The sequence below is a fragment of the Mchenga conophoros genome, linkage group LG11 (genome assembly GCF_057382185.1).
Source record: "Mchenga conophoros isolate Kocher_MC1m ecotype Shallow Benthic linkage group LG11, M_conophoros_male_GT1.1, whole genome shotgun sequence".
NCBI classification, from domain to species: Eukaryota; Metazoa; Chordata; class Actinopteri; order Cichliformes; family Cichlidae; genus Mchenga; species Mchenga conophoros.
In genome coordinates, this window is record NC_140536.1 from 6,482,916 (window position 1) to 6,496,209 (window position 13,294).

The following is a 13,294-nucleotide window of genomic DNA, read 5'->3' on the forward strand; positions in this document are numbered from 1 at the left end:
AAGTTATGCTTTTGTTTCTTGTTCAGTTGGACTTCAGGACGCCCCCGGGCTTCGACCGGACACGCAACGCCGAGATCGGCAACAAGGACATCAAGCTGAAGCACCTGGAGGAGGCGTTCACTTCAGAGCACTGGCTGGTCAGGATTTATAAGGTCAAGAAGCTGGAGAACAGAGACCGGGTGGAGCACAAGCTGCGCAGCACTGACACCAACAGGCAGAAGTACACCTCTAAAAAGGTCCCCACATCCATTCCAGCTCACCGCTGTTTTGGACATTTTAGCCAAACTTGCACACAAAATCATACATTTCTACTTGAACCTGTCATTTTCTTCTGTTTACAGACGGCCAAGAGGAAGCGGGGATATGTCAAGAACAAGCTGTCCCTGAAGAAGGGCAAGAAACTCACCAAGAGATCTTTATAGAAGGTCCACCTCCTACAGAGGCAGACTGTGGAAGGAGGGAGGAAAACGAATCTGACACACAGCTCAACAATATCAAGCAGTAAAAAAAAGAAGAAAAAAAAAAAAAGAAAGAAAAGGAGAAAAAAATCCACCAATCGAGATTGAATAAGGAACAGCAGAGGTTCTCTGCCCCGCCCCCGCCATCATCTTGAGCATCCTCACCTGGAAGCCCAGGCTGGGAAAGCATCGCCCAGGATCCCGCTGAACCCGAGCCGACCTTTGACTTGATGCTGGGGTCGAGGAGGAAGAGAGAGAGAGAGAGAGTGGGTTTGAGTTTGAGAGCCTCCTCCACGCTGGATTTAACCTGACGAACTGTGACCTTTGACTCACTTTTCTTTTTGTACTTGAACGTGCTGGGGAGTGAGGACGGACCGAGCAAGAGAGATTAGCCGTCCCTCATCAGGGGACTCTGCTTGGGGCTGCTCTATGCATCGCATCATTTACACACATACAGAAACTCTGTCAGCACTGAAACCCAGACTGACCGTACAGTACGCTTTCATCTAACATCATCCTGCTGCACCGACAGCACGCCTTCATTTTTAGGTTAATTCTCACTTGCTACAGTGCATTAAAATTTTTATCAGCATGCCAGATCAACACAGTTGTAAACAAAGATGGTGCAGAGGGTTAAATTACTTTTAAAAGCAAGCAAAGTCACAATTTGAGCACCACAGGCTTACGGCCACATTTCAGGCTTTCAAGGCAACTCTCTAATATACTGTCACATGTCAAACATCGGCGTCCTCTGCTCTCACCGCTGTTCGCGTCAATCACTTATTTCAAAATTCGAGGAAAGTTTCCCCCTCACCTACCAACTTTTTCTGCCATGTCTGCAGGTCGCTCCGTGTGTTTCATGAGGCACAAAGACATGTTTTCCCCCCTTTCCCCACATTTGTGTAAGATTTTCTACTTCAGAGTACAAAATTAGCGCCGTGAGCAATTCAACGAATCACATAAGCAGAATTTAGTTAAAGGCACAGGTGGATGGCTTAAAGCTGCGAGTGTGGTGCCAAAGGTTAACTTTACTGACTCTTCTGTTGTTTCTTTTTACTTCTCTGTAGTATCACATCAAAACTTATTAATGTGATTCGGTCAGCTCTGAAGCGTGTTCCTGTTCCTCGTGTCACTGAATGTAAATATGGAGTTTTGCAGGCGGCTGACAGTCGTCATCGTTCTGGCTGTCCATACACGGAAACAGGGTGGCACAGTAACTCTTCACTAACATGCAGCCTGGTAAATAATTGCGTTGTGCTGTTGTGTGTATCCTAAAGGCCCGCCATCACACACAGATGTCAGGTTTATGAGGTTCTCTGGATCTTGCTCCACAGTCGTCATCAGTTTCTACCAGAGGAGGTCGTCCTCATTATCAGAGTTTAATGTTTCTCCTTCAGCTGCTTCTCACTGATGTGAAATCAACATGTTACCCTGTGATTATGTTATTCAGGTTAGTGGATATTATCTCGTGTGCTCTGCTCAGTAAGATGCTGGCATCTGTGCTCACGAGTTAGCTCAGTGTTGGATCACATGCACAATTGTTCTCCCGCTGGCACATTTTTTGTGATGACTAATTTGCCCTGTGATAAATCTGACCCCGAATCTCTAGTCCTGTTCAGTCTCCAGAGGTACTGGAACCTACATTTCCCACGATGCACCTGCTCTGCTTAAAGTGATTTGTTTACAATCTGTGTGATCAGCTGGCTGTTTACATTATCTGAAATGGTAATGCTGAGCTGCAGCCCAGCAGGTGGACACGAACATATCTGTACCCTTCAGTTTTTAATCAGCTGACTGTAATTAGTAAATGAACGAATGTGGGAGGGATCAGCGCTGCAGAACGCAGAGCGGTCCGTCCCACCTTCAGGTCAGTAGAAATGTGCTTGCTTTGCTGCTGGTGCCAGTGTTGTTGTTAAGTAGCCATTTGAAAGTCTCCTCTGCTCTCAGTGAAAACAATGAAGAGAAATCAGCAGCAGCAGTCATGCACCCAGCTGTTCGTCTGCAGTACCTGCTGTCTGCATGTCAAAAGGTGTCCCCGAGGCCTCGTTCCCTTTGATCCCCCGTCACGTATCCCACCGCACTCTGTAGATATCAGGCTGAGTCTCCCTCCGCAGGTACCGGGATCAAACGCGTTCGCTGCTCGTCCTCTCCTGAATTTAGAAAACCATCATCTGAGCTGGCAGGAGCAGCAGGAGGCTCTGCGGGTTACAGCCGCTCTACACTCTGAATGTTCCTTTTAAATTGGCGCACTTCTTTCTGTAAACCAAACTTTCCCTAGATTCAAATCTGCCATGTTCATTTTCTTACAAATATAACAAGTTGACTTTTTTTTTTTATGAGGTTTTGTTAGAACACTGCTCCAAGAGTCCGTGTGGAGAGGGACAGCACAGGCCTTAAAGTTTAATAAAAAAAAAGGTGTTTCCAAAGCTGCATGTCAGCGGGTGTATTTATTACATGGACGATGGAGGCTGCTGCCTCACACGAGCGCAGCGTCCTATCATGTGATGCAATGATTTTGATTTTTTTTCCAAGTCAAAGGTTCTTCCATCAATTGTAATGATCTGGATGCAGGTGTGAGAATGAAACATGCCTTTTTGAATAAAGAGGTTGAAATAACTCATCTTTACTTTTTTTCTTTAAATGAACAAAAATGTTAATCTTTAGAATTTTTTTGCAGGTATAAAATTCACAGGTTGTAAGCATCGATTTTATTAGCTGCATTTATGTCCAGTTTAGACCAAATCTGCTTTAAGACACAATGGAAACTTTAAAAAATATTTTGAACTGTAATCGTGCAAAGCTGCTCTTAGACAGTCCTGGAGTGAAACTATGCATGTGCAGAGCTTGACAGGTGGCGTGAGAGGAAGAAGAATTAGGCAATCGGCATCTGAAGAATAGTGAAGGTGTAGATCTGTTCATTCATGACATGAACACAGGTGGCACTGATGAGGCAACGCATGACAGTAAAAACAACCAACAAAGATTTCTTAATATTTTTATATCAAAAGTTCACAGGAGTTGTAGCACTGTCAAAAAATACACAATGAAAACTGATGCACACACCAAAAAAAAAAAGGATACATCACAACTGCATTGACACAAATGCATCGTTTCTACATGAACTGTTCAGCTCCGCAGTCGAAGCTAGAAAATATTCATACATTCAGTGCATGACTGACTGTATTTAAGATTCTACAATGAGCCCCTGCGTACGGCTGCCAGACACGCACACACCTCAGCACACACAACACAAGATTCAAACACAGCAACAAAGATCCAGGCTGATTCAGAGTGTGACACAGTGATCCGCAGCACTTTGGAACCTGAAGAAAGAACTCACAATGCTGTCATATGGGGACAATTTAATTTGTAATCACACAAAGTTAATTTAATTTCCATTAAACTAGCTGCTCCTGGAATTTAATGACATCCATTTATCAGCTGCTGATGTTCGTTTGTGTCTGATGAAGGGACGCATTACATGTAATACTTTAAAAACAAAAAGACCCCCACTGCTTCCAGTACACTAAACTGAAGCTGGACAAATTTAGCTCCCTGCAGCTCTCAGTGTTTTAAATGCGAGAGCAGACCCGCTTCCGATGATCTTAAATTTTTCTTTGGGATTTGCTTTGTGGAGAGCACTGCTGAGCGGCTCCTGCAGCTGAATTAATTGGTTTTTCTAAATTAAAATTCACAAGCAGCTCCCGCTGTGACTTTGATTAGAAGTATAACAAAAAATAATTAAGGAAAGCTGCATCAAATAAATTTCAGGAAAACCGAATCTGCTGGAATTCATTAGCACTGATTCTTTGATACAGAAAAGCTCTCTGCGTGCTGCTGCTTCAATTGTTTACACTGGGCTTGAAGGGTGGGGTGCGGGGCACACTGTACAACTGATTTTCCACTAATTAGTCCTGGTCCTATGACCACAGCTATACAATAGTGATTGGATCTATAGCACAGCACACAGTTCAGGTTATTTATGGACGCAAACGCGGGAGAAATTTACACCTGAAAACATGTAGATGAGCTGGTTTCAGAATCCGTGCAGTTCAGAGACACTGCTTCAACTACCTGCCTGTGGTGTGTGAAAGAGCTACACTGAGGTAAAGCCATACGGTGATGTGTGTCTTCACTCATCAACTCCAGAATCAAGCAGAAGCTGGTTTACATCTCTCTGCTTGTGTTTGAGACATTTATAAACTTTGAGGTGTGAAAATATGAATTCTTGTCCCACAGCCATGACTTTAGTCCCCTGAGAACTAAACCACCTTAACAGTTCATATTTGTCCTCACAGAACACACACGAGAACATGCAAACTAAAATGTTAAAACAAAGTCACGGGGCTGGAAAAGAACAAACCCCAAGTTCTACAAAGTGACACGAGTCAACACAGTCTGGTAGCTGTAACCAGGGAAACGTCCTGCTAACATGTCAGAGTGGGCTTTCACACAGCAGCTGAACCAACTCCCCTCTTATCAGTAACACAGTACTGTATAAATGTCCTTGTGTAGTTTGTGACCCTGACATGGATGCAGGATAAAGTTACACTAACAGAAGTATAACCTCATCGTCTTTGATGCATGTTCATTTTCCCCCTCAGCTTCACTGTTTCTGCTCAGACTGTTAAATGAATCGGAATCATCCCTGTAGTCAGACGGAGACGACTCGGAATAAATTCAGTTTGTGCCAGCTGATTTTTATGCTTTACTAAAAATGTATGAATCTATATGTCATGAATGACATGCAAAAACAGTAGCACTGTCCTTTAAAAAGAATGGACAGGTTGAACCATGTCTTATACTCAGTACAATGTTCCTGTTTCCTGACAGCCTACTCTCACCACTTCCATTCAGTCCTCCTCCTCCTCATCCCCTCCAAATGACAGGAGGCTGTTATTTTTAACTTTCTTTCCAGATGCCTCCTTTTTCTCCTCCTCCTCTTCCTCCTTTTCCTTGTCCCCTCCACTGCTCTTCTTCTTTTTGCTGGAGCTAGCACCGATGCCCTGGAATTTATCTGAGGAAGAGCGCTTGGCTGGTTTCTTGAAAAGGATTTTACCGTCAGGAGGCTGACCATCTGCGGAGCAGACGGAGGTATGTATGTGCAGGGTTGCAAACACAGGGTTTTATGTTAACATGCTGTATACAGTGCATGCATATGTAAATATTTTCTTACTCCTGGTGTAATTAAATCATTGAACTGGACTCTCACCTTTCTCTGAGCTGCCTCCAGCCTGTATTTCATCCTTCACCTTCTTCACCTCCTCTGCAGTCAGGTCTCCACTTTTAAGGACCACGACCTGGGGCAACTCGTCCTCTCGATCGCTGCCGCTGTCGTCATCCAGTGTTGGCATCACCTGACGCTAGGATAGCAAACAGACCGTTAGCCTGTGTGAGAAGTGTTTTGAAATCCTGCATTCACTGTGAATGACGATACCGAGGTTTCTTATTTCAGTGATAATCATTTCATCAGCAGCCCGACACTCAAACTAAAATCAGGAACCTGTACTTCAGAGTCATGATTCAAGTCGTGGTGGTTTTTTTTTTAAAATACAACTTCATAAAACAAAAAACAAACCCATTCATGAAAAGCCATGGCTTTCTGTTGTAGAGTACATAAATTCAGTTGTAGAACGCCTGCGCAGTCACAGCTGAACGCTGCAGCGCAGTTCGAGACTGCTCTGATGGTCCGGAGGAACAGCTGTAGCTCGTGCGGCCTCACTGCTCAATTCAGTGAATGGGACCCTCCGTTGAATTATGATTCAGAGCATTTATTCTTCCTTATATGAACACCATGCGCCTGCGCTCAGAAACAAACGTCGCAAAGTGTAGCTGTCACACAACTGAAAGAGATAATGGTTTGGTAGGCCCGGTGCAGCTAACTGGCACGGCTAACCCAACCGCGTAGTTACCTTAGTGTCGACATTCGGTCCCTCTTTGTACCCCACATCGTTCTTAAACTTCTTGAGAAACGACGGCTCCGCCGGCTTCACCCATGCTACTCCGCGGCCCTTATTTTTATTCATGGCAAAGAAGCAAAACAAGTCAAGCAGCCAACGAATGCAGACTGCAGATCCGAGCAACTTCCGGCTAGCACGGACTCGTCAAAACAGAGAAACCGTCACTAAAACGCGCCGCGTCACGTGACTTCAGGAGCTACTGTCATTGATGGATTTGGGAACGTTGATGCCACAGCGCTGCTTGGTGCTACATTGGATCTGCACAAGGGACGATAAGCTAAATGATGATTCAAAGCGAAACATCGCAGAAAAACTAAGCCGATGAATGTCCTCCACATAAAGCAGCAACTCGCCCTATTTAACTTGAAGAAGGAAACTCTCCGCTGTGACTGCTCGTAGCGCCGTTAGCCGTATGAGCATGAAAAGTTAAGCATTAGCATGAGACAGTTTGAGAACTCTGCCGATCTGGACTCTTTTATTAAAGAACTGGAGGAAGAGTCTCAGACTAAGTTTATCACCTTTTCCGTGGGCCGCCATTATAATGACAAAGGTAACGAAATGGAGAGTGACTGCTAGCTGGACAGCAGAGCCGTAAACACTGCTCCCTGCTATGGTCCAGTAGTGAGTGTGTCGGTTAACGCCGGGGTCTTATCAGGTCGTGTGCTTGTATTTGTCACACAGATTGGCATCCTTTGCCCGGAAACCGCGTCTACTGGCAGTGGGCTGGGGGCTCTGGGATGCCAGCCATTGAATTCACCGGAGTCCCATTTATGTTTGTGGGCTCTAAAAGGCTCGTCTGCCATCAGGGCAAGGACCTCGCCGTAGCTCAGAAGCAGAGATATGCCGAGGAAAGGGCAAAAAAGACGGTGATTTCACTGCGCGTTCAACACACACACAGAGGCTGGCTGGTGATGCGAGGAGCCGAGGGATTGGTTGTTTCGCTGCTAGGCAACCGATGACGCTGCAGCCTTGGAGAAAAAAGCGCGCAGAGTAGACGAGTTGGGAGTAGTGCTGTGGGATACTGAAATTTGTGTATCAATGCAATACTAAGTAAATACAGGACCAATAGTGACAACACTTTAAACCTAGAAAAGGCAGCTTATGTAGTGGAGAGCATTGCGTCATGATTTATCAGACGAATCCTCATTAATGTCCAATTTCTGAACACGATTTAATGGCCTATAAGTCAGTGTGGTTTTTACTTTTCCACAACAAAACACACCTTTTAGTTTTTCATTTATTTTGAAATTGGGGCTTTCTGGAGACCTTGGATGTGCCTGTCTCTAAAGCACTTTGGATCAACTACTGTCATTTTAAGGTGCTATAGGCTTGGATGGCATGGATATTATCAATATTAGGATCAATCTGCTCACTTCTAATGGACAGCAGTGAACCACAGCTACTAAGAAAGGCGCACGACTCCACCTGTTTCTCAGTGTTTGATTTGAGTATGCTTAGATGTTCTGCTCAAGTTAGCTAATCTTGACATGAATTATTGAATGCATTATTTAACTGATTTCTTTCCCATAATCCACAGATGATTGACCACACTTTAGTTAGGAACAAATCAAACTCGCAGTCTAGTAAAAAGGTGGGATGCCCAGCAGCCATATCAATCAGCAAGATCGCAACATTCCCTAAATTCAAGGTAAGTGGAAATGTTGGCTCTCCTACAGGAATGTGACCTTTAAGCAAAGACAGCTGAATTTAAAGGAGAAAGGCATGGAGTACGAGTTTAGGACTCAGACTAAATCATTTTGTTTCGGCACATGTTTCTCTCCATGATCACCACTCTGATTTCTATCTGCATGCATGTTAGTTGGAAGAAGACAGGGAGAGGAGTAAGAAGGCAGCCTCCAAGATGCTGAAAGAGGCTTTGGAGAGAGATCCAGTTGTGTGGGGAACATGCTATGTTGTTACACAGCCAAGTGCGCATGCTGGGCACGCAATGGGAGAAATGGTAACGAACAACAGTCTCCTCACAAAGGACAAAAATCTGTGTTTCCATGTGAAACTACAAGTGTGCTATATTTAAAGGAGCCCGTGGACGCAAGAGTGGAGCAGCAGGTGGTGGAGCTCAGAAAGCAGGGCGTGAGGAAGGTCAGCGAGCTGAAGCGTCATCTTGCTCAGTTTGTAACAGCCGAGCTTTTTAAGGGAGCTAGCCCACCCCCTGCGTCCAGGCGCCGGTACTACCCCTCAGAGAAGGACCTCCGAAATATAATGGCTAAGGTGAAGGACCAGGCTCGGCACAGAATCGATCAGGTGAACCTGGAGGTGAGCGGCGCCTTTATCATTCCTGTTTGGGTAAAACACCAGCATGTGACTAGTCCGTATAAAAAAGAAAAAAAGATTGTATTTGTTGCAGGGCTTGTTTGAAGAATGGTGTGCTGCTACACCTGAGGACAAGTTCCATCTGCGCCTCCGTACAGAGGACGCCTCCTTCCTCTTCTGCCATCAAACGTTGTGGCAGATGAGGCTGCTGCGCCTGTATGGGGCAGATGTCTGCGTGTTCGATGCCGCCTACAGAACAATCCGCTACCCTCTGCCCCTGTGCTTCTTGTGCGTCCGCACTAACATCTGCTACTCCGTTGTGGGAGTGATGGTACTCCAAGAAGAAACAACAGAAGCCATCAAAGAGGGTCTGGAAGTGTTCAAGTGTTGGAACGCAGACTGGAGGCCAGCAAGCTTTATGGTCGATTGCAACGCTGCCGAAATCCAAGCTGTTGAGTCTGCGTTTGAAGGTACGGTGAGCTAAAATGAAAACAAAGTGATCACTGTGGATCTTTACTCTTTTTATACATGTTGGTGTTATGATTATATATCAGTGTGCTCTCTATTCAGTCTCTTTCTACCTCTGTGCAGGCACCAAAGCGCTGCTCAGTGACTTTCACAGGGAGAAGGCATGGGACGAATGGATACAGAAGGAGCATCGAGTGGCTGACAAAGGAGATGCTCTTACAAAGCTGAAAGCGATAGCCAGCTCACTCACTACAGAGCAGTACGAGGAGGCAGTGAAGGCCCTGATGGCCAGCCACACCTGGGAACAAAATCCTGCGTTTCAGAGCTGGTTTTCAGACACGTGGTTGTCCAAAGCAAAGGTAAGCATCTGAGAAAAAAGCAGCTCCTGCACAGAGACATTTGAAAGCTGAAATTCTATCGCCACAACAAACCCTCGCTATATCTTGCTTTGTTTAAGAGATGGGTGTCTGCCTTCAAAGAAGAGACACTGAATATAGCTATCATCACAAACCATGAGACTGAACACCAGAATAAATTGTTCAAGCACAAATACCTGGAGGACTACAGGGACCGGGCTTTATCTGAAATGCTGGACATCGTGACACATGTGTACATCCCTGAACTGCGGAGGACGTAAGTTTTCCATTTGCACAAGCTTGTCTTCAGTGTGCACGTCATGTCAGCAAAAATAATGTTTCTCTTTCAGGTACATTGAAGCTAATGTGAGGTCATACGGACAGTGTGACTCCAGTGTCCCTCCTTTCCTGTGGGACAGACCCGCAGACGTCATTCAACACATCACGAGCTGCATGGACAGCTCTCTCTCTGAGGGACACGTGGTCAAGCTGGGCGACGGTGTGTTCAGAGTGAAGAGCGAGACACAGGAGGACCAGTCTTATGAACTGGCATTTGGGTCAGACGACAGCTTGCCCTCCTGTCAGTGCGATGACTGGAGGCGGTACAAGTTGCCATGCAAACATTTCTGTGCAGTCTTCCAGAAGGTCCCTGGCTGGACGTGGCAGCAGTTATCCCTGAAATACAGGGAACACCCGCTTCTTAACCTGGATGCCACGTGTTGCTCCATGACCCCAGACTCAGTGGACGAGTGGGGCACGGAGGTAGTCAGTGAGCCAGTAACCTGCAAGGGTAAGGTTTATCTGCAACATGAGAGAAGAACTTCATAAAAGTTACTGTCTTACCCGCACAATCATTAACCTGTTACCTCAAATTTTAGGGAGTGCAAATTTGTCTTAGTGTAACTTTCTTTGCAGACACACAAGTGACCTCTGACTGTGACAGTCCACCACGCAAGCGAGTGAGCAAGTCATATCTGAGGAAGAAATGTGTCAACCTCACCAAACAACTCATGGACAGAATATGTACCACTGAAAGCCAAGACACACTTCAGGAACTTTCTGAGACGTTAGGCAGGCTGGTGAAGGGGCTCACACCTGCGTTTGGCAGTGAGGATGGTATGCTTCATCTGGAAGCAAAGCGGGTCCGAGTTTCCAGCTGCACAGACTGAGGGTGGAACCCACAAAGTGGCTGGCCTCGAAATCATCAGAACCCTCCCGGAGCCGCGCGATTTTTTTCGAACGCTAACTACGTCATCAGATTCCCGGAAAGGAAACAACCAATTACAACAAAGCAGCTACAGTCAAGAGGGAGAAGGCATGATATGGAAAAAGCACTTAAGCTTCACAATAAAACCAAAGTAGTTTTAATCAAAAATTGTGTCTCCATGAATAATGACATTATCCATGAAGAGTAGTTTCTTTACCTATTTAAAATAAATCCTAGCGGAGTCCGATGACATCACCACTGAAGCTGTTTGGTCACCACTGAGCAAAGTAACAACTGACAAGCATTTATATGAGGAGCCATTATGATGTTAATGCGTAATCTATACCTGCAAGAAATGTAAGATTTTCGGATGACAGCGACAGAGTGTACTTTACTGTATAAATAAATTAGTGAAAAACCAGGCCTTTGTATTGTGTGTCCTGTTGTGTAGTGACGAATGGAGGAAGCTGCCATACAAGCTTTTATTGTGAAAATTTTCGTCTGCCTGTTCGCATCCTTTAACTCAGGCTTGACTGCGGTCTGAAAGGATTAACATGGAGCCCTCTAACAACCAGCCGAGTTCGGGAATGTTTTCAGCGTCCTTTTATGCGTTATTAGCGGGCTTTTTGGCAGCTACTGCCTCTCTGTCAGCTAAGCTGTCGCTCGGTGCGAGCTACCTGAGAGAGATGTGTGAGACGCGGCTGAGCGACTGGAATCAAACACCTGGTGGAAGCGCAGCCTGTGACTGGGTGACACTGACTCTCTGACATCTTTGTTTTTGTATTTCTACAAATACCTAATTTCCTTGGCATGGTTACACACACACACACACACACACACACACACACACACACACACACACACACACACACACACCCTTGATCATAATGCCTCTTCCACTGAATTTATTAAAGAGTTTTCTCGTTTCCGACTACTGCTACAACAAAGATGGCAGCCAGCCGGTGTGACACCGGTAGAAAACAGTAACAACTTGGAGGAGTAATATTCATGCAAGTGATCAGAAGCCTCTTAAAGCCTCCATAAAATACCTTAAAACATTTAATTACTGTGTACTTAAAGGTTAGCTCTGACTTAAATGAATGTTAATACGAGACGAGCACAAACTGTTGCCGATTAATATGAATAATAAATTAATTCATTAATGATGCAAGCTGATAGTTTTGTTCTCAGTAACATGTACAGCATCTAGCTGTAAAACATAAGCCAAACAGGTGTTAGTATTGTCATTAATTAGGGCGTGTGCCGGTACATAGTCAAAATTAATGTGATTAGTAACAGCTGTATGATTGTTTTTCTGTATCTAACTGTGGTGGTGGTTTAAGGTTTTTGGTCATTAACCAGGCACGTTTGTCAAAGTTTAGGCTGTGAGGTAAAAAGTATATGTTCTTCCTGGGCATGCTTAATTGGAAATGGAGAAACACTGTTTAGGAATCTGAACTAAGGATCTGCACTCAGTTCTGGTATTTAGCCAAGCCGTGACATTTTTGCTGCAGAGGGTAAAGTTACGTTTTCGTGTGTGTCTTGCTATACCTTGGCCTACAGCTCCACATCCCCCTGCGGCTGCTGTGCGGCGGCCTGCTATTCGCCTGTAATGCAGTCATGTGGACCACCTTCTCCAAGGCACTCCGCCATTCCACCTCTACAGCCAGGGCCACTGTCACGACCACTGCATCCAACTTCATTTCCTCTGTAAGCTCTCTACATATGCTGAACTAATTTGATTTTTCACAACACTATAACAACAAAAGGGAAACATTTTGACTTTGCATTCAACATTCAGATTACTGTTTTATATTTATAGTGAATGTGTTCTTCTGTCCAGGGACTGCTAGGGAGGCTCTTCTTTGGAGAGAGCCATGCAACTCTGTGGTGGGCAGGCATCGCTCTCACTCTGTGTGGACTGCTGATGCTTCATGGTTCAGCACCTCAGACACACCCACAGGAAGCAGACAAGAAGGACAAGTAATGCATGTTGGAGTTGTTCCAAGTGCGCAGCCTCAAAACTGTTGACTGCAAAGAGCAGTTCTGTCAGGTTCTCCGCCTGCAGAATTGACTGATGTATACTTTTTAAGAGTTCTTCCTATAAGACGAACAACAACTGCCTTTTTATGGACTTTCACCTGAATTCTGATTCTTTATGAGGGGTTCCCTGGGACTTGCACAAAATCAAAAAACCCTCATATTATTATTTTTTTTGTACCTGTGTGGAAGTTGATTTTTTTAATGTGTGATGCATGTATTACAAACCACACTGTGACTTGCTCTGCATTGGAATACTGAGTGGAAATGGATATTTTTATAAATAAAATGGAAGTCGAACAAATGAGGGCACTTAAATACCACATATTTTGTGCAGAAGAACAGCCATCTCACAACCATGCTAAATTCACTCTAAAGAATTGAGAATGATTAGAAAGTCAATTGATTTGAGTTTGGCACCACCTTGTGGTACTTTTAGGGATAGCACCGGAGAAGACTGCACGCCCAGAAAATTGAGGAAGCGTTTTTTGTCGACTAGTTCAAACTAGTTGCAGCTGAATATGTTACCTTACA

At 44.9% G+C, this 13,294-nt stretch overlaps 4 protein-coding genes across 6 annotated transcripts in view; 3 read left to right on the plus strand and 1 right to left on the minus strand.

Annotated features, from left to right (window-relative positions):
* Window positions 1-3,074, plus strand: part of LOC146563494 (dolichyl-diphosphooligosaccharide--protein glycosyltransferase subunit STT3B-like) — a 74,512-nt gene extending 71,438 nt beyond the window's left edge. Inside the window, exons 15-16 of the mRNA XM_085290612.1 lie at window positions 27-236; window positions 342-3,074. Of these exons, the coding sequence (XP_085146738.1) occupies window positions 27-236; window positions 342-422 (291 nt within the window). The 3' untranslated portion in view covers window positions 423-3,074. The remainder of the gene's footprint in view (window positions 1-26; window positions 237-341) is intronic.
* A 363-nt stretch (window positions 3,075-3,437) lies between these two features.
* Window positions 3,438-6,580, minus strand: kiaa1143 (KIAA1143 ortholog). The gene is made up of 3 exons (XM_085290616.1): window positions 6,371-6,580; window positions 5,671-5,821; window positions 3,438-5,535 (listed from the first exon to the last, which is right to left on the minus strand). Exons 1-3 carry the CDS (start codon window positions 6,482-6,484, stop codon window positions 5,312-5,314), a joined length of 489 nt encoding a protein of 162 aa, XP_085146742.1. The 5' UTR covers window positions 6,485-6,580; the 3' UTR covers window positions 3,438-5,311.
* Window positions 6,578-11,141, plus strand: LOC146563496 (uncharacterized). 3 transcript variants are annotated; one of them, XM_085290613.1, is made up of 10 exons: window positions 6,578-6,968; window positions 7,100-7,284; window positions 7,956-8,066; window positions 8,238-8,378; window positions 8,456-8,692; window positions 8,784-9,159; window positions 9,281-9,516; window positions 9,615-9,790; window positions 9,864-10,303; window positions 10,429-11,141. In XM_085290613.1, exons 1-10 carry the CDS (start codon window positions 6,857-6,859, stop codon window positions 10,680-10,682), a joined length of 2,268 nt encoding a protein of 755 aa, XP_085146739.1. In that variant the 5' UTR covers window positions 6,578-6,856; the 3' UTR covers window positions 10,683-11,141. The 3 variants fall into 3 exon arrangements, with proteins under 3 accessions (XP_085146739.1, XP_085146741.1, XP_085146740.1); XM_085290615.1 differs by having other exon boundaries at window positions 6,578-7,866; XM_085290614.1 differs by lacking the exon at window positions 7,100-7,284.
* Window positions 11,142-11,248: 107 nt separating this feature from the next.
* On the plus strand, window positions 11,249-13,188 carry LOC146563497 (transmembrane protein 42-like). Its single transcript, XM_085290621.1, has 3 exons — window positions 11,249-11,469; window positions 12,284-12,430; window positions 12,564-13,188. The coding sequence occupies exons 1-3, from the start codon at window positions 11,275-11,277 to the stop codon at window positions 12,705-12,707; spliced, it is 486 nt and encodes a 161-aa protein (XP_085146747.1). The 5' UTR covers window positions 11,249-11,274; the 3' UTR covers window positions 12,708-13,188.
* The last annotated feature ends 106 nt before the right edge of the window (window positions 13,189-13,294 follow it).